Raw genomic sequence first — 27,027 nt, 5'->3', positions numbered from 1 at the left:
ATTCCGTTGAAATGTAGCCCAGAATGCATAAATAGGGGCAGATTTAAACCGTTTGTTGAATTGCCCATCGAAGATTTCGACGAAATAACCCGGTACATTTATCTATACTGTACTAATCGTAAAACAAATGCGGTGAAAACAATTGACTATATATCTATGCGCATGCGAAAAGGAGAACCGATCTCCTATTCCTTTCTACTGGATAGGCTTTGCAGCAGTATGACGTCATCAAGGTCAACCGAACATTTCACCGCGGAAGAGAAGGAGTTTAAAAATTCTCCGTTCTTTTACAAGTTGACGAAAAAATCAATACCGAAAAACGAAAACACATGCAGGAATGTAAAAAAAATTGACCATTGACGGCAAACTCGGCTACACCTGACCATCTATCAAAAATTTTACGAATAAGAAAGTGTTATATAATCTTGACTGTGAAAACCTCAAAAATGGTACCCAAAAAATCGTTATACTCTTGCACATATATATATGTATATATAAAATGTGTGTGTGTGTGTGTGTGTGTGTGTGTGTTTTATAGAAATCGAATAAGAATGTCCTACTAAATTCGCGGCAGCGCTCACAATCTGCCCGAAGCCTCTCCTTTTTCTTGTCCGACGACGACGCAGCAGGTCGTATAAAATACTTGCGAAATAATCATGTAAGTATATTGCATGTATGTACTTGCCTGATAACTCGGAGGCGGTGGCCTAAACTGAAATTCCGGGTATATCATGGCGGCGTAAGGATGCATGGGTCTAGCCGGTGGAATTCTTCCCGAGATACCCGTGAACCCAAAGAAACTTCCACAGTGTTCCCTGCTGGTAACTCGCCATGCCACCGCGCTCACAGTCACCAGTACCACACCGATACCTGTAACGGAATATCAGAACTAGTGATCGCTATAACCACGCTGCGATCAACAAAACAGTTAAAAGGTTAGTTAAACGCAGATTTTGAATTTAGACAATTGAAACTAATTTTGGATTGAAAAATTCCTCGATTTATCCTCCAGGTTTCTCAGATCCGTAATTGTTATTTTCCGATTACCCTTCATCGTTACAAATTGTTTTATTTATTTTCAATTGATCTTTGTCCTACACTCACATATACAGAGTGAACTCCTAACGAGAGTACGTTCCGTCTACTGCTAAACTTTAACGCGCACGCGCTACAACCCGAGAGCAGTTGTTTGCCAGGGCGACCAACCGTCATAGCCAATCGTCATAGCCAACCGTTCATCGCGATGTAAGTTACTTCAAAAACTTTGACAGTTGTGAGTGGAAGTAGAACTACCACCGACAATTGTCAAAATTTTTGATATTACATACAGTAATGTTTATAAATGTCTCGGGCTTCCGGCTAACTTGTTTTCGGTACGAAACAAAATGCAAACTCCATTCTATACGAATTACGTGACAATGACTGGCGATGCAGCTGACGGAGAGATTAGGAGTCATTGTCACATAATTCGTATAGAATGGAGCTCGCATTTTGTTTCGTACCTAAAACAAGTTAGCCGGAAGCCCAAGGCATTAACGAACATTACTGTAAATCGTAGCGAACTGTCATTCAAATTTATGACGGTTGGTCGCCCTGGATGACAACCCAAACAACCGCTCTCGGATTGTGGCGCGTACGCATGAAATTTTAGCAGACAACGAAACGTGAAGTCGTTAAGAATTCACCGTGTATAACTGTATCAAAGTTCTTCATTTGAAATCACGAATTACGGATATACTGCAGGTATAATGATCAAGTATTTCGCTAAATCTGCAAATCATTTGTCACTACGCAACAGTTTGAATGTCAGAGTTCAATTTCTTCAGATTTTCGACACAATTTCGTGTCTTTTCACCAATTTTTTTCATGTTAAACAAAAATCCTTTACCAGGTAATTCAGGTTTTCATAGAGTGACAAGCCTGTTAATTATCACACAGTATCAAAAATGATACAACGTGTCGTGATTGCATGGATTCGAAACTTGAGTTGGCGAATGACTTGTCGATGCACGTCGTCACGCGTATAAACGACACAATGTCTTGCAGGCGTCAGAAGATTTGATAAAATGTGCGATTGAAACGATTGCATTCGTATTAGCATAGCAAAGGGCCGCCAGTATCAACGCGTCACGGACTAACATGCATTCACGAGGAAAATGTAGTGATGCTATTATGCCTATATCATGGTACTTATCGGTGCCTGCATACGATAATATGCATAGTTGGGCCGCGTCAATGCGTACGTATCAACTGACTGTAGGCATTTTTATATCCTGATAAAATGCAACCATATTTAATTTCATACTTTGTTCTTTTCTTCATCGTTTTACCGACAAAGTTTTGTACGATAAGAATATGTAAAGCCTGATATATATCAAGCTCATGTTTATTTCCAAGACTTTAGGGGTATAACTGCAGTGATTTTTAGAACAAACAATTGAACATAACATAACATCAATGTTTTCAGAACATAACGTCAGATAATGGCGAATTGTGTATTTAATTGGTTAACTTGGCTTCGCAATGTAATATTATTCCAAGTCACAAAAATAAACGTTCGCCATGTGTGAGATATTGCGTTGCGGCATTTTTAGAAAAATTAGCTGTTTCAACAACCTTTAAAAGGTAAAATATACCAATATCTTTCATACCTAACTCTTTCTAGGTCACTTTGTGGTTGAAAAATAGTGATTTTCTTTTATGCCTCGCCGTGTTAAGTGAATGTTATACAGTCAGTCCTTACCGACCGCGTTAAATGTCACGTATTTCGACTATCATCAAAGCTTACGCATCACAGTTTGAAAATATCACAATCAGCGCAATTTTACATGGAATACTGAATACAAATACCAAAAAAAAAAAATTACTTTCAACTTTTTGTTCGCATAAAACCAAAAAGTTTCTAGATAGTTTTGTTCGACATTGCATGTAGAATTACGCTGACTTACGCGGGATTCCACACGTCAGCGCTGCATAGGCATTGGTAACAGTGAAAACCAGTGACATTTTACTCAGTCGGTAAATACTAACTACAGCATTCTCTTCGCTGTACCAACTTCAACCGCACAATGTGCACTTGGCTGCAATAATTCTGAGACATAACATATCCCATCGTCGTCGAAGTTTTTACTTTTGGGTTAGATTCGACGGTTATGTTACGTGTACAAAGATTGAGCCTGTTTCGCGGCCGGCCGACGGTGGCGCTGCGGTCTGATTCTCCATTGCCAACGTAACCAACCCGTCGAAAATATCACCTCTCACAGAATCACTGCGGCCAAGTGTACCTGCGAGTAAATCCGAAATCGGGCTTACTGAGCGACATTCGATCGAACCCATCGCTAGTCTACGAGGCAGAAACCAGTATTTTGTGATACTCTTTAACGGGTGCCAGCTAGACGTTGTTGTGCGGGTGTAGGATTCTGCATTTCTATAGCCCTGTGTCCCCCATTGTTCCCAGGCATTCTCGGCTGCTCGCAGGTTTACAACTTGTATATACTTGAATTTAGCCATGATCACTGACGGAGCAAGCAAGCAGAGACAGACAGTCACTGCCAAGCTACTGCTGCACAACGGTTAGAAAGTAAGATAACCAAGCTCTATTCTCCGTCATTGGCGTGAGTGCAGCAGCCGGCAGGCACGGTATAGAGTAACGAGTTTGCTCGGTTATTCTGCCAGTTCGCTGCTCTCTGTACCTGCGGCGAACTAGAATCGCAGGATATACCTTACAGTCCCTGAACCATCGCTTCAGTGCAAGTTTTATCAAGTTGCCTGCAGGCTCTGCGTGTCAGAGAGCGCAGCTCATAGCCTACCGTCTACGGTATAAATCTGAGCCACTCTCTCTTTGAATTCGCATTCACATTTTGCATAAACCGGCACGTTATATTACAATCAACGACTATACTCGCAGCTAGTGTTCCTTCGTCTCTTCTCATCTGTACCAAGCTCTTGATTAGACGGAGAAGTTCCAGTGCGTCCTAGCTCGTAGCTAGGCGGATGTGTCAGTCTACCAATGGGAACCCGATCCGTGCATACGGTCACTAGTATCTAAGGATCATTAACAACCGATGATTAACCCTAATACTTAAACCCGGTGTGGTTATAAATACACATCGTTCAAGTATAGATCCTTGTCATACCGCGTGTCTGTTCATATTCATCATATCTATACATTATTCACTTCATTACACATTACAGGTATTATACATATTTTTTTTTGCCAGTATGAAAGCGAGGAGAAATGGCAAGGCAAGAGATTCGGCATAGATACTATACTCCATTGGATAATTTCACATTGATATTCATTCTCGTTTCCGATCATTATACATAGGTACTAATGATTCTAATTTTTGATGACTTTCTTCCCAAATTGTATTATACAATATTTCCTTGCTTTGCACCCTGTACATTCATTTGTTTTCAATTGCGCAATCAAAAATCATCCTAGTTCTAATACCCACTGATATTTATCGAAGAAGACGATGATTCTGATATTGGATGCTAATTCAGACCGTCAATATTAAAGCTGATATTAAACTACGAATGAGGTAAACATTAAACGCCCTATAATCTTATACCAGCGAGAAAAGTTCGTCTTACACAAGAATCATGGCTTGATTATACGCGTATATACGAAAATCGTAAAATGTGATTAGAAACGGTAATTAGAGCACGCAGCGTCTATTATATATTACTCAACCGTACGCTTCTACTTTACTACCATGAAAGAAGAGATTGAAAAAAAAAAAAAAAAACAACAAAATAAACCGAAGTAGAAATCGTACGTAGATAATAACTTTTGCAGAGAAATGAGTATTATAGGTATTATGCCGGGCATTCTAGCTTCGCTCGACCCACTTCCTACATCCTCCGAAGCAGTTATCATTTTTATTTGTTTCCTTTTTCGCTTTTTAACCACTTTTCGAACTCGGTGACGCGCGTTCAGCCTGAATGTGTAAAAAAATATCTTCCCAACTCTTAAACAAACAATCGTGTTACATATAAACTGAAAAATATCATATACACGAAGACGACATGTTTGGTTTGGTATTTCTAGAATCAGACTAGTTAGAGATAATACAAAAACAGATGGAACGTGGAGTAATTTTATTCAATCATACTCAGATCCTGTAACGTATATTTTAATCGAGTGACTCTGAAGTCGTTAATTATTATTATTATTATTATGCATATATTGCAGAAACAAAAGCATTGCAATTTTCTGAAAATGAAAGTGGCTCGTTTTTTCTCTCACCGTGATTCTCTAACGTTATTTCTGTTTAATTAGCATTTCCTCTGAGCATTGAACAATACATCCCCCCCCCCCTGATAACACTATACGTATGCATATAATATATACATGTCTTTTACACCAAACTTTCCCTAGCGAAGCTTATAGGTGTATGAATCTCCATTTATGCACATCTACCGATGCATGCATGTATGCTATACCTAAATTATACAGACTTCGCGCTCGCTTAGCTGCAAGTAGATATATTTATAATAACGAACGTTGTGACTAGCTCTATAATCCCACGCTAATTATCACGTTATTAGAGGCCTGACTACGATCCTATTTATCGAAACTTTAATACGCCCAGTAGAATTCCCGCAACAATGCAAAGCATAATATGCTCTGCGTTCGGGTATTTTTTCTGTAATAACAACTCCGAATAATAGTGGTAAGTATTCTTACCACCTATTTTATATCCAGTTTTTGTACGTTTGGAGAAATTTTCAACATATTTCTTTGCGGTTTTTTGCTATTTTCGATAGTATACTAATAGGATTTCAATACTCGAGAGTGATTATTGCGATATAACGTATATTGTTGTTGTTAGAAACAAAAATTGACTTAAAAATATCGTGAAAATTTAAGGAATAATTAATTTCCGAGAAAGTTACCCCTTCAAATGTTTCACATAACCTATAAGTTTTTGGGTTCACGGATTATGAATCGGAAATCGGATTAAAAAAATTCAAAATTGCGGATCCAATATGGTGGACGAAAATTTCTAATTCGATCGAATTTGGAATAAAAACACTGCCCATAGGTTTTTTGGGTCGCTGATTACGAATGTGAAATCAGATTTTGAAAATTCAGTATGGCGAATCCAATCAGCGACCACGAAAATCCCTGCATAGAGTTTTTTTAACTGGATTCAATCGGATTAGAAATTTTCATCCGTCATATTGGATACGCCATAAAGGATCCGGCATCTTGAATATTTGAAATTTGATTTCATATTTGTAATCAGCGACTCCGAAAATGCACAGCATAGAATTTTTTTAGATAACCATTTGACCAGAATATATTCTCGTAACTATAACGGGTGAAGTTTTTTTCAGTGTAATATATAATGTAACAACGACAAAAGAATGCAAGGTTTTCGGTTTTCATTAACATTAAAAATTTATACGGAGGTTGTTTATGTGTTCATGTGATACGTATTAACAATAAGATGCACTTATAGTTTACATATCTATAGATAATAGATATATATACATGAGTTTCTTACACAAATTTTCTCAAATCAAGTTTGCTTTCCAAAACGAATAAGATCTTGTCACGCTTTTTCTAACGGGTTTGACCCATATATATATTTGTTATATATTCTACGCTGCTCGTAATGCTGTGCCAATATATTTCCCGAAATAAGCAGTGTGTGAGAAACGTTAACGAATTATACGAAACAGTGAGTCGTAGTTATCTAACGGAGCTTCAATTCCCAGCTGAAATTGTTCAATTTTTCTTTAATTACATTACATATTGCATAAGTAAATAGAAGTTATCGGCTAGATTGAAATTTCTTTTACCATAAATGTAACTTATACCCATTTGCTGAAAAAATAACTCTCTCACAACTTTAGAATTAGTTTATAAGTCACGGTTGTAATTTTTAAACAATTATGCTTATAACTGCGATTAAATCATAATTTGTGGCTGTGAATTCTTCACAGTTGTGATATTACAAAATTTTTGGTAAAACCCTATTTCGTGGTTTACATGAAAATCACAATTTGTAGAAAGCTACTTTAAAATAAGTAATGATCCCGAATTTCTTTGCTTGTCTTTCACTACATAAACGATCGGTAGCAATTATAAAGAAAGAAAAATGAAACAGTCTGGCGACAAATTTTTGCGCCAAAAATTCCGTGACATTTCACCGGTTCAAGTAAATTACTAAAACCCAAATCGTTCGGCTTGTTAATTAAGCCAATTTTTTTCTCTCGATGTAAATCAGTAAATTTGTTACCTCAAAAAAAAAGCCCTTTCAATTCCCACATGATATAGAAAACTGTAATCACGTATTTTCCAGTTACAAACGACAACGGCATCTGTGTCTGATCCCACGGTTTAGAAGGTTTGTTATAGACACAGTGGTGAAGGTCAGGCATTGTCATACCTCATTATCGGCGGTCCAAGATTGCCGGTGTGGTATAATAGAAATAATAATTCGCACAATAAGAACTGACGTGCAGTAATTTACATGATGAATAATAAACTGTAACGCAGTTGCGACGAAGAACAGGGCTGAATGGAATTTATAACTATACGTATAGCAGGCTTTTAAACCATCCCACTTTATCACATCTACGAGTGCAATAACTATGCCAAGTATGTGGAATGAACGAACAGTTCTCTCCGCAGTGTTCATTTTTATTGCGACTAATTGATGCTGGCCTACTTTGGGTGAAGTAAAATTCGGCGGGCGAACGTTTTGCCGCCGCGTAACGTGGAAGATATAGCAAAGAGTATCGTATTTTTTTTTCTTTTTTTTTTTTCGTAGGTATGTTGATGAGATTATGTAAGTGCCGGGCAAAATAAGGAAGTGTAAAAAAAAAAAAAAAAACATGGATGTTTTTTTACACTGCTTCAGAAATTATAAAAATACTTCATCAAACTTACGTGTTTGAGTTTTTATAAGCGCCGATAAATCCCAATGATCTCGTATGATATGAATAAAAATTGAGATTTGGTTGAGATTTTTTTTTTTTTTTTCAACTTCAGGGGTTGAAGAAAAAAAGGAATCCTTTGTAAGTTTAAGATTTTTCGCATTATGCTTTCACAGCGATTATTTCAACGAGTTTTCTCTCCTCAGCGTGTGAATGGCGGTGATAAATTTCAGGATACTCCAATTTCTGCAGCAAAAGATATATAACCGATTCTTAAAAGAAAATTGTACAACCTATTTTCTCTCTTCATACCTCACGGGGCAGAAAGAAAAAATCAAAATTAGAGTACAGACTAAAGTCTAATATAAAAGAAAAACTGTTGAATAAAAAAAAAAAAAATTAGCATAGAGAATTATAAAAAAAAAAGGTTCACATGCCGTGACTAAAATCATCAAATTGAATTAAATTTAAACGGCCACTTCTTGATACAAAGATAGATTCTAATTTCACGAATTTCACCTGAAAAAAAAAACCCTAAATTATGAATCATTTATTAAAATTTTGTTCGGACGGTTTTTAGAAAAATCAGTTCGCACGACGGCAATTACCTTTATAACGTACGAAAATTTCCACTACAAAGTAAAGTTCCTTCTAATCTTTTACCAATTTCAAAATTGATAGTTTAAAAATATTACGACTGTATTATTTCCGTTATTTATTAATTTTCTTTTTTTTTTACCAACGGAGCAACATATTTCAGTTGAAATCTGATTACGGCGATGACATTTTGCCGAAGAACGTTAATTCAAAGGTTGGCTAAAAAGCTTTCGAATAGCCGAACAACTTATTGACGGTGTCGAGTTTTCGTTTTTTTTTTCTTCTTCTTCTTCTTCTTCTTTTTTTAACGTAGTTTGTCGTGAGAGTTCTGCACTGAATCACAGAGTAGATGGTACAAAATTATACGGATGAGTAACTGCATCTACATATCAGAGACAGTATTCGGATTTCGTAGAGAAAAATAAAAAAAATAAAAAAATAAATAAATAAATACATAATCCCACGCGCGTTAATTAAATGCTAATAACAATAATAATAAATTTTCAAGCAAGGTCGTTTCAACAGGTAGAAACGCGGTAAGTCTTGAAATGGGTTTATAAAACGTGTGCAGTACGAGTGCATGCATGCATAGGTATATATAATGTTGACGAAAAAAAATAAATAAAATAAAACAAATAAAGTCATTTTATCTCATGGGAAGTAAAATAATTTGACCTAAAAATTGTACAAAAACAAGGTAAAAACTGTTGCTGAACGTGATAGGTGGATGTCTACATATTTCACAAGATTTTTACAACAATCGCAACGAGATATAAGAATGAAATAACAATAATAATATTACAACAACGACGACAGAATTCTCAGCGTGTAATCGCTCGTCAATGACAAAGCTCAGCTGTAGCCGAATGAGAAGGTAATTAAATCCGCAACGTGAAGGACCGTAGGTTTAATTAAGAGGCGTCTAAACTTTGTTTAATTACACCATAATATGCGTACATATTATACTGCGGGCAGATAACCGTGCGTAACTATACGGACGTCCTTGAAAGATAAAATTGTAGTAAAAAAAAAAAAAAGGATTTTACGTTAATTTCGTAACGTTAGTTGATCACGTTTTTTTCCACCTCCAACCTTGACTTATACCCAATTACAATGCATGTATACTATTTTTATTTGTATTAGAATTGTTGATTTTTTTCGTTTAGGCATATTAAAAGAGTAAAAAATAAACGTAACTCGAAATTTATCACGATGCATGCCAAAGGAATAAAAGTTCATAAAGCATTCCGAGAAGAAGACTCGCGAGGATAACCAGGAATAAAATAATAACGTGCAAGTTTAGCTGGTAATTTACTCATGCATATTGCAATTTAAACGGAAAGATTCAACTCGGCAATAAAAATTAAACAAAGCGGTTTTCGTTATCTGTATACGTCGGTATTTTATTTTGTTTTTTTTTTTTTCCTATTTCTTTCCGATTACCCAGCATGCTTGGAAATAACCAACGTTTTAGTATTACTCATAGGTAACTATATAAAACATCAAAGAAAAAAGAAAATATAACGCTGTTGTGAATAATTTATTGTATTCAACATGGAAAATCAGTGAAATTAATGCGGTTGAAAATTTTCATAATGCGTACAATTCGTGAAAAATTTCTTTTTTAGATTTACCATAGACCCAAAAAGAAATTGATATAGGTATAATATTTTTCGATAATGATTTGTTAAATCGCGGTAGGCAAAGGACAAGTTTATATTACACATGCTTCTTTTTATACGTAATCACAAGACTTTTGACAGTAGGAATCAGAGCGGTGAAAAATAATGACAGCACGACTTCGATTAATGAACACATATGCGTATAATTGTAGGATTCTATTCAATCCTAAAAATTTTTTTTATCACTCGTACCTGTTATTAGTTGAATTTTCGGTAGAAGTAACAAGTTTAGTTTGTATATAACAAATACGGAGAGAATAAACGAGCAGATTCTACTAAAAACCTACAGTACAATAGGGACAAATAAATATTTTCGGTAAAACATAGTTTTATGAAATGTAGAATTTAGTCTCAAAAGATTGAAAATCACTATTTCCGGACTAAAATCTCCTACATTTTTATAATAAAAAATATAATTGAAACGGGTATTTTTTTCTGAAACGAGAGTAGAATCTGTTCTCTTATTCTCTCCGGGTACAACACAAACTGGCGCACATTGTTACACACATATATATACGTGTATATACTTGCATGTCCCAAGGCACGTGCATACGTGTATTTATACGTATTACATGTATGAACGTGCAGGCAGCGTTTTACAGTTAACGTTGGTATATTGACGTTACTCTTTATGGTTACCTCATTCACCTCGTATATGAGGTAACTGGACTTTGCAGGTAACCGTAGAATAAAACGAGATGCAACTACGTGTAAAAGAGGAGCGAGTATACATGGGCACATTATAAATACACACTTTATACATACATTATACAGTTCGCGTCGCGAACACGCGTGTTTATCTCAAATGTATCGCCGTCCACTTTCAACCGGTTTGCTCGCATAATGTAAACAAATTAGCACCGTTGCATGGTGTATATGTATGTACATATCCCTTTGAGTCACACATTATTGGGCTCGGTCGACTTTTACGACAAGACAGTATTTTGCGCTGAGGTAAATTTCATTTGTTACAGTAACTAGAAGAATTGAGTAAAACAGGTGCCGTTGAAAAAAACTTGGAATTAGGAAAAACGAGCTACGCGTCAACATTTTGCCCTATTGTCGATACTTTTTTGGTAATTGCAACGAAAAATCAGTTTCTGAGGTTTGCTCTAATTTTTTTTTAGTTAATTAAGCGTTAAATTTTCGCAACAGTTGCAAGAAAATATAGCAACAGTGATCGTAATGAGAAAGAATAGTAACGGATAATAGAGTTTCAAAAATTCAAGATGATGGATTCAATATGGCGGATGAAAATTTCAAATTTAATCATATCCGGTCAAAAAACTCCATTCAAGGGTTTTTGGGGTCGCTTATTGGATTTGTGTATACTGAAAATTCAAAATCTGATTTCACATTCGTAACCAGCGGAGTTTTTACTCCGTATTCGAGCGAATTTGAAATTTTTGTCCGCCATATTTGATCCGCCATCTTGAATCTTTTTAATCAATTTTAGATTCGTAATCAGCGATCCCAGAAAATTATAATTTATGTAAAACATGTACCACATATGTGTAGAGGGGTAACTTTTTCGAATATTAATTATTCCTTTAATTTTGACGATTTTTTTAAATAAATTTCTTTCTAACAATAATAATTTACGTCACATCGCAATAATTACTATCGAGTAGTGAAAACCTATTAGTATACTATCGGAAATAGCATAAAAAGTTTTCTAAATACATATACAAAGAATGGATATCAAATAGATGATCAGAATATTTACCACTGTGACTCAACGGGTTATAAATTATATAGATGTAATGGATCAACCCATAAATTTGTACGCGCAGAAAAAATTGTATTACAGAATTAGTGGGATGTAGTTTTTATTCAAGACATTCCGATCTTTACGTTTATATTAGTTACCTAATTTTATTTCTATTTCAAGGTTGATAATCATCGGGTATAACTTATATTCGATTTTTTTTTTTCATGAATACCGGCAAAGAAATTCGTTTCGTATTTTTACAAGTAAACTCCAGTTTCTTTGCGAGATATGAAGTCGCGTAATTGAACAAATTAATAAATTCCCGAAGTTGTTGAGAATTTTTCAGGTTCTCAAACTATCCTTAAATATTGCAGCATGTCCTTCGATCAGACGCGCATATAATTTTCTTGAATTAATTCATTTTCACAATTATAAACAATATGTAGTACAAAAGCCTTGTCTTTTTGCGTAATCAATTTGATTCTTTCAACACTTTTCTTGACGATAAAATTTTCCGATTTCTTCATAACCGCGTTATGCACAGAGATTTTATGAAATCTTTTCGAAACAGGTCGAGTATAAGAGCTGCAAGGCCGTTATATCACTTCAGTTGGTAATCTTTTCAAGCCTGCATTCAAAACCTCAGCTGTACTAGAAATTTGAAATTGATTTTCGAGGCACGTTAGTTACACGTTTGACCATTGGAATCTTACAACGATATTATACGCAGGCCCCGAGGCCCAAACGAATCTGTAATACATTTCAATGTACACATACACGATTCCAATATCATGAAAAACAGCCAAGAATGCATATAAAGTTTTATAACACGTAGATAATATTTTATTATCACATATCGTCGTGTCTTCAATAATTACTCAACTTCTCGCAAAAAGGAATCTGCTATTTCGAATAATAATTAAATAGACGAAAATTTTCATTATCGTTATGTACCCAAGCAATGTATTCCGCGACATCATACATGTAACAACGTTATACAGACGAGACTTTGAAAGGAATACTTCAAGTTACAAAAATAATTATGACGACGATATTCGTCGGTTAAAATTAAATCGATTCCAATTCGAATAAATCGCAAGTAAATTGAAAAAAGAAAAAAACAATGATTTTTATAATAGAAATCAAATAAATTCAAAATTCGGAAAAATCGCATCGATTGAGGCTAAAAGCATTAAAAAAATTCGCTCCTTTCTTCGTATGATTATGTATTATAATATATACGGTAGTAACTAACCTTCCTCTCTGTAAAGACAAAGACACGGGAAGTTAAAAGTTGTACCAAAATCAGGTTTAGTGACTTTAGTGAAAGGCACAAAATGCCGTTAATAAATATACACATATGTATATATATTTATTTATTTATTTATTTATTTTAATACAACGCAATCGCAAACAGGATGCGCATTGCGAATGCGGTGTAAGAACTTTTTGCGAATTCACATGCTTTATCTGAGCGCTGTTACTAGACGAACATAGAGAACGAATAGCTGGTGGAGCGTAGATGGGATATATTCGACACCGCCGTAAGCTAAGCGGTCTAGCATGAACATTTTTAAAAGCCACGTTTCCTGCTGTGACGTACCTAAACGTTGTTTTAATTTCCTACGTTTAAGTTTCACTTCACACAAGTGTTACACATCCCGACAGGTAGACGTATACATATATGTTCGTTGGTACATGAATTTAAATTGTAGCCCCGCAACACATTCGTGCACTGCTACCGGCTATTGTTTGTAAGAATTGTGTTGTTGGTTTTATCGGTGAATGTTTTCCTCTACCCGCCATCTACGGCTCATTGTCAGTTGTGTACAATATTATTATATATACCTGTGAATAATAGTTAAATACGAAAACTACGCGGCGGAAATTGAAAGAAAAAAAAAAAAAAACTTAAAATGTCTAATGATTGACCCTAAAAATTGATTGAAATATTAAATAAAAGTAATCAAACTGTAAGAAGCGTCGTTTTTAAAAATTCACAATGTTTTTAGCTTTGAAAAACGCCGTGTAGCAAAATTTCGACTAATTAATGTACATTGTTATTTCGAAAATCTGTTCCGATTGAGGATAAGATTTTTTTTTTCTTTTTTTTTTTTTTTAACGCACAAGTTTTTACCGTACAAATATCGTCCCCGAGTATAAAATTTCAAATTCAAATGAACTTTGTGTACCTTCTGTCCGAAAAAATGACAGATCTAATAAGATTCTACGAAAACAATGAACATACTTTCATTTACATTAAAATCAATCCAATCCAATCCAACTGTCGAACTATATTAACCGAAATTATTTTCCAAAATATCGATATTAAAGTGAAATTAGTGTGATACTTTTTTTTTTACACTTATTATATTTGAACGGGAAAGAGATTCCAGGAAACATTTTCTATTCGGCTAAAACTGTAGCAATTCATAGATCGAAAAAACAACTAAAAAAAAAAAAAAAAGAAAATTTCTCAATCTGAAACACAAACACGCAGAAATTGGATAGAAAAATAAGCGGAGGTGTCGTAATTTCGAAAAGAAATGGAAAAACGTTATTAAAAAAAAAAAAAAAAAAAAAAACAGTCCCCTGGAATTATGTAACGAAGCCGGAACGAGGAATCGGGAAGAGAAGAATGACGCGTCGTTGCCTGGGAGAAGAGATATATACTCACCAATCATGAGTAGGGCGACGGCAATGTGGTCGCGACCGGTGGCCCGTAAGGCCCCAAGTAAGGCCCCTGCGCCTGCACAAACAAGGCCCACCACTCCCACTCCTAGAATGGACCAACGTACCGGCGGAGAACCAAGTCCGCAGCATTGCTTCGGCACCGAGTCCCTGCAACAAGCATCGCGAGTTTCTCTCTTATTACAACTGCCTTTATAAGTATTCGCTCTGATCTATTAAACAATAAACCTTCGAGATATAATTAATGGCGGCTACAAAACGTTACCGACAACGATTGTTACAAAGTTGTAAGATTCGCGATACAACGAGATTTGTCGCAAGAAACGGAAACGTTGCGTCAACAATTTCACGTTATAAAGTTCAATCTCGTTAACGCTTGACTAATTTCTGATTTCGGTAGGAAAAAAAAAAATAAAAAAAAAAAAGAAACAGCACATTTTGATCATCTAAACTTTGGACAAAAATTACTCATTTTACTTATAACAGGTTTGTTAGTCGGTGTTTTTTGAGTGAAGAACATTTCTTCGGAAACGGAAATTCAAGCAAACTTATTCATATCCTCTTAGCGTTGACAGATTATAAAAAGTCCGTTGACGTATTTTCGTTTAAATAAGCAGCGTACAAAACTTCAAGTGTAACGTATTTTTTTATTGTAAAAAAAAAAATATTTGGTCGATTCGTGTCGATTTCATTGTTAAATTTCTACTGGTTACATCAGTTTGTATGACTTTCTAAATTACTTTTCACAAGTTATTTGTTGATTTTTTTTTTTTTTCTTTTTCTTATCAAGGGAATTCCGTACGAAACAAAATATTGTGCTCGACTTACGATCGGATGAAATTCGGACGAAAAATTATACAGTTATTAGATAATGATAGCGTGCGAAACTTTTCATGCTACGTGCACTTCAGATCTGAAAACATGCTGACTTTACATTACACTGTAGTTTTTAAATAGTTAACCGTACACCGGAGCGATGTTTTTTTTTTCTTCTTTTTCTCTCTTTTTTTTTAAGCGGATTTTGCGGCCTCACAAAAGTATTTTCCGAATTCTCGGTGCGTGGAAATTGTCTTTAAAATAACAGTAATTTGACGCGGAACAATAACGCTGGAGAATTTCAGTCTGGGCTGAAGTTACGAAAAATATTTCTTTCAAAATACAGGAAAGAAAGCTGGCGCGGAATCGACACTACTGCTGCAGAGATGACTTGCAATTTCTATTGGAAGAAAAATAAGTGTAAAAGAAAAAAGAGAAGAAAAAAAAAAAAAAACCGTTGACAATGGTAATTGAAACGCGAGTTCTACGTTAATGTAACGAAATGTTCAAAAAAAAAAAAAAAAAAAAAACATCGCTATTTCGCAACCTTGGAATTACAATTTTGAGAGAATCGAATTTTACAAAACATGAGTTTGTTAGTTTTCTATTACGCTGTTTTCTAAATTTCACACAATTGTCACGTTCCTAACAATAATTTCGTAACAATAATTACATGACGAATTTCAATCAACGTTACATAAATATATTTCCATTATTTGTAATACTTGAAATCAGTAACAGAACAAACCATAACCGTGTGTATTCGGTCGTAAGTATGTAGAAAGAAATTTTCAGTTGTCGTTACTACGCAGACATTGACTGTCATAATTATCTACCACGACGACAAAATATAGTTCGAAGTGCAAAATGACTATACTTTCCGATATCGATCACTCGTATTATATTTCCTTGCAACTATTGCTATACTTTGATATTGTTGCAACGATGAATTGCTGTTAATCTCTTATTCAACTTAAAAAAAAAAAAAAAAAAAAAAACCCATAGTAAACTAAAGAAACAGATTATATGTATAGTAAAGGCAACTATAATTACACTGAATATTTACTTGTACCGTATTTCTTGTAATTCGAAAAATATTGTATACCGTTAACACGTGTAACGATGATTATGCTCATTCTACTATGATTTTCTAACAACCGTAGCGTAATTAAAAATGAAATTTTTCCCAGCGTAGGCATGTAGTTAAATGCTGTATATACCTACACGCGTGTAGGTATATATATATATGTCCGATGGCCTCTCGTGGGCAAAGGATTGACCCAGTGACACAGACTCACTTGAGTTCGGGCAGACCAACCGACCGACGCGACGCCCGAGCGTCTCGACGCCACTCTTTTACTCTTTTATTTGTAGATTATACGGTACTCTAGTAGCCCGTCACAGCTCCGTCCGCACCCAAATTTAAAATAATAAAATGAAAACTTTATTCGGATAAAACAATTTTACTTACAGTGAAAAATATTTGAATGAAGATTGATAATACCTGACCTGACCTAACCTAATCTAATCTAACCTAAGCTCTATCTACAAGAGTTTGGTCGGTTTTAGAATAAATGTGTACAATACCGTTTCAACTTGGCTTACAAATATCGTTATATCTATGAAACTATTGAACTAGATGTAACGAAACACGACCTATGCCCTGGCCCGATGTTTTGGCTATCCATAGAAAAAAAAAAATAACGATAATCGGTTCAGTAATTCTGGAGTTACAAGCGAACGTACGTCAGAAAAACTTTGAGTTTTATACAGCGTCAATTACCAACGACCGAATCGTCCGTCGTCTGCTACATAGTTTAATGCGCATGCGCTACAATCCAAGCGCAGTTGTTTGTCAGGGCGACCAACCGTCGCGAACATAACCTCGAAAATTTTGACAGTTTTCGCTGGCAGTTGTGTTCTGCTAACAGCTGGAAAACTAATTTTAAAATGAAAATAGTTAAGGACCGAGCGGTAAACGGAACTCAAAATTTCTCTCAGTGTGCGTGCATCGCAGCGAACTGACGTCTAAATTTACAACGGTTGGTCACCCTGGCAAACAACTGCTCCGAATTGTAGCGCATGCGCGTTAAACTTTAGCAGACGGTGAGATGTTCTGTCGCTAGTAATTCACACTGTATATCTAGAGAAGAAAATATGTCCGACGAACCTTGTTCGGGGGCCTCAGGCCGACGATATACGGCCCTGCAATGCCTGTCCGCGATGATCTCGATATAACGGGTTAATTTAACAGAACGGAGAAGAGTCGTAGAAACGAATTGTGCGTACGTGTAGCTTGTAGATGCAGGATTATGTATGGTGTATTCCACGTGAAATCGATGTGGCCAATACCAAAACCGGTTCAAATTTTATGAAATGTTTTCCTTACGATAGATGATCGGAGTATGTACAAGTTTTTGCAGATTTTTATCAGACGATGTTTGCGGCTTGTTATTATTAATTATATGACTCGGAAATCGTAGATCATGTAGCAGAAGATAGTTGAGCAGAAAAGAGATATGGTTTTAAATTTGAATTTTGTAATACGTTAAAAAAAAGGGGGGGGGGGGGGAGGAAGCTTTATAAAAGACGATGAAAAATTGAAAAAAGTTCTATTTCTTGGGTTTCTCGGAAAAGCTGCGTTGTTTTTTCAATACTCAACTTTGGAAAATATTAGCCTACCGCTGTGTTTACAGTGTAGAAAAATGCCAAAACTTTATTACAGGGGAACGGATTTACAATTAGTTTAGAAGCTGTAATTTCTTTTCACGCAGCGTGGCATAATTGTCGGTAAATCATATAAAATAACTCTGATATGTAGGTATGAATTTATCATATCGTACAATTTTATTACACGTTACGACATATTCGAATACAATTGACGATTTTCGCAGGGAATTACGGATGAAAAAAAATCACACCTAAATTCAAACCCAGCCTCAAAATGTAATTTTCACGTGTTTTTTTGACACTAACACAGGAATATTGCCCGAAATTTTGAATGGAAGAAAGTATAATTTTCAGAAAATTACACAAACTCACAATAAGGTTCTGTTGTATTTTTAAAGCTTCCGTATTTATTTTATTTTCCGGGGTCCCTTGTTTTATAAGCAGCCCTGGGAAATATACTACATAGAAATAGTTTTGTTTATAAAAATGGTTTAAGATCATATTTTTCAGTTTATAAATAGTGAAATAAAATCATCAGAGCGTCTGTTTGCTTAATGTTTACTTTAGATGACGATGTAAAATTTAATACAAAATGAGATGTAAAGAATTGGCAAAAATTCTTTCGAATTGGCAAAATGAAACGGGTAATATACGATCCAGATTGCCCCCAGAAGTTATTAAAACTAAAAAATTTTTGTATTCTACATTTTTCCTGCCTATAATCAACAATTTTCAAGTTATACTCAATCGAAACTCGGAAACACGTCGATTTTTGCATATATTTTATTGACCGCCGAAGTTCAAACGTCTTCGAATAAGGTTAAGAAAATTATTTCGTATCGATCAAGCCGTTCTTTCGAAATTCAGGATGTTACACAGTAATTATTCTAACGTCCAAACACTCGGCGATCTGTATAAACCGGAAGTGTCAAGTATCTAAAGAGAGTTCCGTGAAATATCTTTACCCACAAAGTATACGACTTGATCGATTTTTAACAGCAAATTTCATTCGAATCGCGCTCGAGTAACTTTCTGGAATCACGTAAAATCTTCGAAAGCCGCTTTTCCATATTAATTTTCTTGAAACAAAGGAATTTTCTTTTTCTTCTTCACAGAAATGAAAATTTGACCATCTCTTCTTTTCCCACACAGCGTCGCTTATAATGCACATACTCGTATATATTGAATATATCACACTGCGACGAATTCCGAGAGATACATGAGTGATTGATTGATTTCTCTCTTCGTAACTTCACACTTTCGGGATTTTCATATTATTCTTGTAACATTGCGCCCACCGTGAAACAGGAAGCTGTCGCAGCTGCACCCAAAATGCACGACCGTTCCCATAGCTCTCGCAAATGTTGATTTTAACTGATGGTAATTTATGGCGGGGCGCGCTGATTTTCGACCGTGTTTAAAATACACCTTTCGTATATACACTTACATATGTGTATATATTGCGTGGATAACTCTCGCGCACGCGCATCGCCGCGTTAGAGAAACTATAAGAAACTGGGAATTGGGAGGACCAAAAATAAAACTCGGGCTTTGGTTCTTCTCCGAACGTTCCGTGCTTGCAGCTGACATGACTGCGACTTATAAAAGCTTCTTTTTCCATTGAAGACATTGCATTACACATAAACACTTCTAATTGCAGTGTTACTCTTATCTGAGATACTTCTAGAAAGAAATGATTGGGCAGCATTCAATTGCTATCGCATTCAGAAAAATTTCATTTGTTAAAGTTACTATGAAAAATTTTAATAAGACAATAACTGTTGGAATTACGAGAAAATGAAGCAACTGTTTAGTGCAGCACGTCATTTTCTGAAAATTGCAAATTTCAATTTGTATAGCGTGAAACAACGTTTAATGATTTCTAAGGGATTAAACAAATCGTTGAACAACAAAGTAACGTGAATAATTCTATACAACTGTTCGAATTATTACGAGATTAAATTGAGTAACGTTATCACTATTTTCTCAATTTTACAATGATTTTAAAGAAACTAAAATTTCGAAATATGAATGTGTTTTGTTTTATTACGGTTTTTTGCTCAGCATGAATCGTTACTGACTTAAATACGATGAATTGTTTGAATACTCGAATATTCGCTTCAATTTTCAATTATAAATACTATCAAAGTTTTACAAAACGATAAATGCCCTAACTTTTTCCACAATTTCGAGAACCCAGAAGCAAAATACAATTCAAACCAATCGCTAATTTACGATCGATATTAAATTTTATACGCCGTGATTAGGAAACGTTGAACGTTTAATTTTTTTCTTCCGCAAGTTACTTCGAACTTCAAACTTGAATAATATACGCATACCCGTGATACGTACATTTTTAAAAGCCAATCGATCTCAGAATAATCTCTAATAAGAGATTGGTATTTTGGGTTAAAAAGTTACTTTCGCGAACGAGTCTTTACATTTTATAATCGAATAATTTGTTTCAGTAACGTTAGTGAAAGGCCTGGTATTATATACCAAGTACAAGCGAGGGGATCGCGAGTCTCGAACGGATTCATAAATGCCAGATGACAAGAAACGTGTGCACAAATATCACGGACGACTGCTGCGCGATGATCACTGCTTGTTCTGCCTCATAAAAACAATTTATAAATTTCCGCTACGTCCATTTGCATAAGTTTCTCTAATCCGGCTACTTACTAATTCACAGAGAATATTCTGGTAACGGTAAAATAGGTGAACCGAAATCGCGGCCGAATAATGATAGGGCTCCTCATTAGATCGCCAAACCAATATCATTATGCGGAAGAAATTCCGTGAAAATTTCACCTGTTTTGGGTGAAATTCTCAATATTTTGTTTCTTTGTTTCTTTACGGTACGATTAAATTGAATGTTTTTTTTTTTTTTTTACAATTAGGCATAAAAATGAATTGCAAAATATTCGAATTACGTAACGATACATCTTGTGCACACTTACTGTAAACTTTCAAACTAGACGACAAGTTTATTCAGCTTGTAACGAATACTTGAACGTTTTTCCGCAGTTTTATCGACTCAAGCTTGCAGAATGTCTGAACTTCCACGAGAAGAAAAGTGAGAACCGACACAAGGATATAAAATTATGCAAACTTGAAATCTTCAAATTTCCCCCAACAATTTATAACAGGTTCGGTCTACTAACAGCCTATTACGCACGCGGTATGTCGGAGAAATTCAACATAATGTGACAACGTGCGGCGATTTCTAATGTTTCGATGAAAAGGAATCCATTTGCTTGGAAATGGAGAAATTTTCAAAACTGATGTAGAATATCAGACATCATAAGAGATGTGAAGAAATGCGTCTGAATATCTTTATATTTTATAAACGAATAACAAAAATTAGAAAAATTGAAGAAAAAATACGTCACACTTTTGTGCGGGATTTGGCAGGGAAATTTGTTTTCATAGAGATTAGTAACGAGGCTCCAGATGATAGTAAAATGAGTTGATTGTTATTTCTTTGATGTGTCAAAAAAAAATGTTATAAAATTCCCTGACCTTCTAATGGCGGCGAAATATCTGTTTAAATCGACCATTTATTAGACGTGAAATTTATAAATAGGTTCGATGTATTTCTTATTTAGAGTCCCCAACCTGACTGCTGGTCGATATATCGATTTCAAGTTTTCTTTATGATGTGATCGTTTTGATGTTAGAAATTGCGTTCTGAACACGGGTAGGACTGATAAATTATCATATAAATTGAAAATAGAGTCATTTTCAAAACATAACCTCAAAGCCTGTCTCGCGGCATGATAAACGGATAAAAAATCTGTACGATATTTATTCAGCCCTAGCTGACAACAACGCACTTTTCGACATAAGCACGATCAGATATTCCGAGAAATTCGAAATCGATTCAAAGTTTTTTATGAAAGAATGAAATGAATTCTTGTAAGAACTTTTAAATGGGTCACGTGACACCAACAACAGTGTTGCCAACTTGCTGGTTTTTCCGCTGGATTTGGTAGTTTTGATGATAAACCTGTTGCCTCTTTGGCGGTCAGCACAAAATCTAATGATTCTCCGGAACATTGGTGCTTTCGGACAAAAATTATGCAACTTAAAAATATGTAGTGTTTTCGGCGTAAAATTTTGTGTGCATCGAGATGATTTCAGTTTTTCAGCCAAAGATTTAACGATGATTCTCGATTTGGTACTGTAACTGTAAATTATGTGTCGATAATAGATTAAATACAAAAACAAATAAAATAATCCATCAAGAATACTGAGGAGTCTGGTGGTTTTTAGCGGCATTCATGAAACTCTCTAGCGGGATAATGGCAATCTGAGTTTGCAACATTTCACACCACGTTCAAAACACCATAAAATTATCTTCCACCACCATACTGAAAAATTGATAGTCCGTGTACAATTGCAATTGCAATTTTTCGATGCCACTATTTCTTTTTATAATCGCTAAGAGGTAGGGGAGGGGGTGGAGAGGGTTCATTGGCATCTAACATAAATCCAGATTATCGACTACATTCTGTCGTAGCTTCCGCCGCCATTTTGAATTTATTTTTATCAAATAACCTGCTCATTTTCAACTTTTGGCTAAAAATGGTCATAACTCAACTTGCAGGAAATTTGACTCTCCACGGGTCTTTTGAGACACAACCCAAATTTTCTTCTCAAACATCTCCGAATCACAGGTAGCGCAGGATCTGGCTTCCCGCCCTAAAAAAGCTATTGGTAGTGGGGACTCAGGAGCCAAGAGACGATGAACTCCGTTAGTTTGTTGGTAAATAGTAGAGAGTGTAAATCGATTGTGTGCCCTGAAAGACTCAGGAGTTCCGCGGCGTTTACTTAAACTTAGTGTTTGGCAACAGTAAGTAAATTTTATTCGTTCCATTTTTTCGACTACTTTCATGTGTTTTGCAATAATATGAAGATTTCTCGAGTTACTTGTTATATAAATACGGTCTCACTTATGAACATGTACTTCGAAATGTAAGGTAGAGTAGAAACGAGCGCAAAGGAAGTACGTTATTATTTACGGGGACGAAAGCCTTAAAACTTTGGTAAGATTTTTGAAGATGAAGAAGACGGAAAGGAAGTTGAAGAGCATATTTCCGACAGTCGGGATACCGATGAAGATTACCCCATTTTTTAATGTTTAAATAAATACACTTTTTTCAACCGTGGGGAATAAAACTATATTTTCCTGAAAGGTCATTGTCTGAACTCTACATAACTCTCTGAATAAAATACAGGACAGGACATGAAAGACCCAGGGGTGCGCGGCGGAGGGTTAATTCTACAACTTTGGTGCTTAACAATTTAAATGAGGCTGAAGTGATAACGATATTGTAATAATTTACTTTACGGTAAACTCGTTATTTCACAATTGCAGAGAGATCTGAAATGCAGTGAGTCATAACAAGGCAAAACTTATTAAAATTTTTAAGACTCGAGTACTTAAAAATCACAATAAACTGACAAGATAAGAATTTTCCCGCCTAATGTCTCGTCACTAACTTCAGCCTCGTCAATTTAAACCATAAATTTGAGATGGCAGTCGAAGTTACTGCAGAATATAGTCCAGAATCTGGATTTGGACTACCAATGGACCCCCCTCCCCCACGATTATTAAAAAGAAAATTACGGTATAAAAAAAAACTCTAATTTCCGGTGTTAGAAACTGGGCCACAATAGCTTACCTCCCGAAGGCAGAAACGCTGGTTGGCACAGGAAACGGCAGTCCCAAACTGAGGCCGCCGAGACCGCTGAGTCCTCGGAGGCCGAGGTGGGGCGGCGGAGGGTGAAGAAACCCCCCCACGGACGGAACGAGGGGGACCCCAGGGGCCCCCGCGGCGCAGGGCCCACCGGCGTAGTTCGGGGGCACGGAGCAGGTCCTGAGGGCGCGTCTGTGCTGCCGGCGCATCCGGCGTTCGCGCCTTCGCGCATCCCTCGTCTCATCGTCCTCGTTGTTCTCAGCCCGGTCGATTTCCGCCCGATTGCCGGACGCGTTCGGCCCTTGAGAACCGGCCGTGTCCGTCTGCGCCTCCGTCGAGATGAACGACCTGTTGCAGCCGTTTTGTGTCGGCCCTGCGCGAGGAGGCGCCGTTGCCTGATGCTGCTGATGCTGCTGACAAGCCTCGGTGCCGTCGACCGCGATCACGCTCACGGCTAGCTCCCCGGCCATCGCGCGCCCCTGGACATCGGTCGCCAAGGCAACGCCGTAGCCTTACTTCTCGGCCGCTCTTCCTCCGACACACCCTCCTAGCACGACGTTCGGTTAGGACAGCTTTCTAGGGATTTTTATCGGATCGATTCAACGCCGGGTTCCATCCATTTCTTTAACGACAGATCGTTTTACCGATGCTTCATCGTCCCGAGCTGATACCTTCGGTACTCTTCGTCTCGACGCCGGCGCTGCAAAAATTCAACGTCGATGAAATATTGTGTACGTGTTTGGATTTTTTAATTATCACTAGTCCATCGTAAACGATGTTTCAACAAACTTTCAACTTTGGAATTGCAACCACTGGAAACTTACAAGTTCACTTATACATGAACGATACTAATTTCAACCTTGTCCACCACATCGTTCACGAACTATATTTTACGTAGAATCATACGTGAAAGTGAGACTGAGACATTATAAGTGTAGAACGAGATTCGATAAGGCTGAAGTTGGTAACGTTAACGTAACGAAATCTCAGTGAAAAAATCATTATTGCTCAATTTTAGAATGACTTTCAAGGTGTTGGCTTTGCAAAATATTAGTACATATTATTATCATGATTTACTAAATTTTAGACATTCCTAAAGGTTCAAAGAAGCGATTTTTCCTTAACATGCATCGTTAAAGTGACGTTACTAACTTCATTCTCATGAGATTCGACCGTATACAAACGAATGAATGAAAATAAAAACAAGATCGAATTATACAGATACAACTAATCTCCATAGTGTGACTTTTTCATTTATATCCCGTCACGTCTGTAATTGCGTAGTTTTTTTTCTCCTCTATATTCCTTTGATCTTAAACAGAACTTGTTAGTTAAAACGCCACAATGAATCAGTTGACTAACAATAAGATCTTTTCTCCGTCAGCAAATTCGAGTCGTTTGTTTAACTTCTCGACAACGCTCATATAGATATATTCGAGGACTTTGGGACATAAAAAATCACTGGACAACTGAATTACTACTGATATTGTGCTTACTTCAGGTCCAATTCGTCGAGTTTCCATAATGTTTTTGCCAATTTCTAGTACTGACAGTAATCGATTGGCCAAACTCGAGTGTAATTGCCTGATAAAAGCCACAGGTGTAGGAAAATTCACGAGGCTGAAATTAATAACGTTAATGTATCGCAACGTTGAAACAAAAATTACTATTTTGCACCTTTAGAACACTTGAAGAAGCTGAATTTACAAAATCTGACTACGATGATTCTGTATTAACAGTTTACGAAGTTTCAAGTAATCACAAAGTTGCAAAATACCGACTTTTTCCCAAAATGCATCATTACATTAACGTTACAAACTTCATGCTGATGAAAATTCGATAATTCGAAGTTACACAACCGACTTCGAATGGTGTTTGCAAAAGCCGTAAGCAGCGGTATTCAAGTAGTATAATCGCGTAACGCAGAAAAGTGTCATCACAAAACAATGGAGCAATAACACTCTTAGTCGCAGACTCTTTGTGCTTGCAGGCTTTACGTGTCTATAACAGGTGCAAAATCGGATTGGTATTGAAAAAAGGACAGGACAATAAACTAGGACTAATATCAAGTATCTGCCTTTGCATATCAAGTCATAAGAAATGTACGTGATGATGATGATCGTCAAAATGTATTATTTGGTTGCTATTTTTCCTAGGATAAGTTTCAAGCAGCAAGGGTAAATTCGAACTGATCACACGCTCGGATAAGCATCGATCAACGTCTAATTTAATTTGTAACAAGTCCATCAGCTTTTGTAGATTCGAATGTTCGCGTACGATATTCACAGTGAAAATGTTAGTCTACGGTTTAACATAATTCGTATTCAAGTACAATACAAAAAATGATAGGAAATAGACAGATAAAGGTTTAAAAAAAAACGCTGGACAACTTGACTTACATTAATTATTCGGTCGTTTCTTGGCCGAATGACCGGCGGTATATCCTGTTATGTTCACCGAGCACTGCTGTGGCGGCACCACACACATATAAGTATTATTATTACCCGGATAAGAGGAGGATATTCGTGTTAGTGCCACTTGTCGAATAGAGAATGCACAGGCACCAATAATCATGAATACTACAGTCCCCGTACCTCAGCGCAAAACGGCTCTTGGAATCGGGATTATATTCGGTCGGTGCACTAGTTGCCTTAAGGCGAAACGAGAAAATGCAATCACTCACAATACAACGGTGTATATAAGTCGCGCCTGCACTACACGACTAACAGGTGGAAGAACGAGGAAAATAATCCTTGGGTATGTTTGCTTAGAGCTAGAACTTGCTTATTCACATCTCCGTAGAACGGGGATAAAGCGCTGGTAGATACAATGCAGAATTACATGCCGCGGTTAATTCACCCCAACTTCGAACGGAACGATTGCACACACGCGGGATCCCAACGGCCGCAGGAATCGCACTGAAAGCTACTCTCTAGTTTCCTTCTTTCTCTCCCACCGCGCTAGCAGCGGACTCGACCGGGATACCATTGCCCCCACGCATCTCCTTCGCTTTGTGTAGAGGCAAGCACGGGCAGGCATAGCCTGATACAAACTCGATGAGACCCCGTTCATCTCGTACTTCGTAGTTCCTAGTCTAGTATAGATACACGATTCGCACGTGAAGCAGGAGGACATGTGTACGCTAAACTGTAGCGTTTTGGGCTGCTGATATTTGTTGTTGAAACAGCGTGGTCGAAGCTGAGTCGCTCCCGGCCATCCTTTTGTCCTGCATTGACCGCTGACTTCGGACTTTGACTGAAGATGT

General features: G+C 36.5%; 1 protein-coding gene across 1 annotated transcript in view; it reads right to left on the bottom strand.

Annotated features, from left to right (window-relative positions):
* The window catches only part of LOC124211790 (uncharacterized), a 31,494-nt gene extending 4,528 nt beyond the window's left edge, over positions 1-26,966 (bottom strand). Inside the window, exons 1-4 of the mRNA XM_046611209.2 lie at positions 26,162-26,966; positions 23,748-24,462; positions 14,561-14,724; positions 686-870 (exon numbers count right to left, since the gene is read on the bottom strand). Of these exons, the coding sequence (XP_046467165.1) occupies positions 686-870; positions 14,561-14,724; positions 23,748-24,232 (834 nt within the window). The 5' untranslated portion in view covers positions 24,233-24,462; positions 26,162-26,966. The remainder of the gene's footprint in view (positions 1-685; positions 871-14,560; positions 14,725-23,747; positions 24,463-26,161) is intronic.
* Positions 26,967-27,027: the final 61 nt, after the last annotated feature.

This window comes from Neodiprion pinetum, chromosome 2 (genome assembly GCF_021155775.2).
Source record: "Neodiprion pinetum isolate iyNeoPine1 chromosome 2, iyNeoPine1.2, whole genome shotgun sequence".
In the NCBI taxonomy this organism is placed as follows: domain Eukaryota; kingdom Metazoa; phylum Arthropoda; class Insecta; order Hymenoptera; family Diprionidae; genus Neodiprion; species Neodiprion pinetum.
This window is presented reverse-complemented; position numbering and strand designations above follow the sequence as displayed.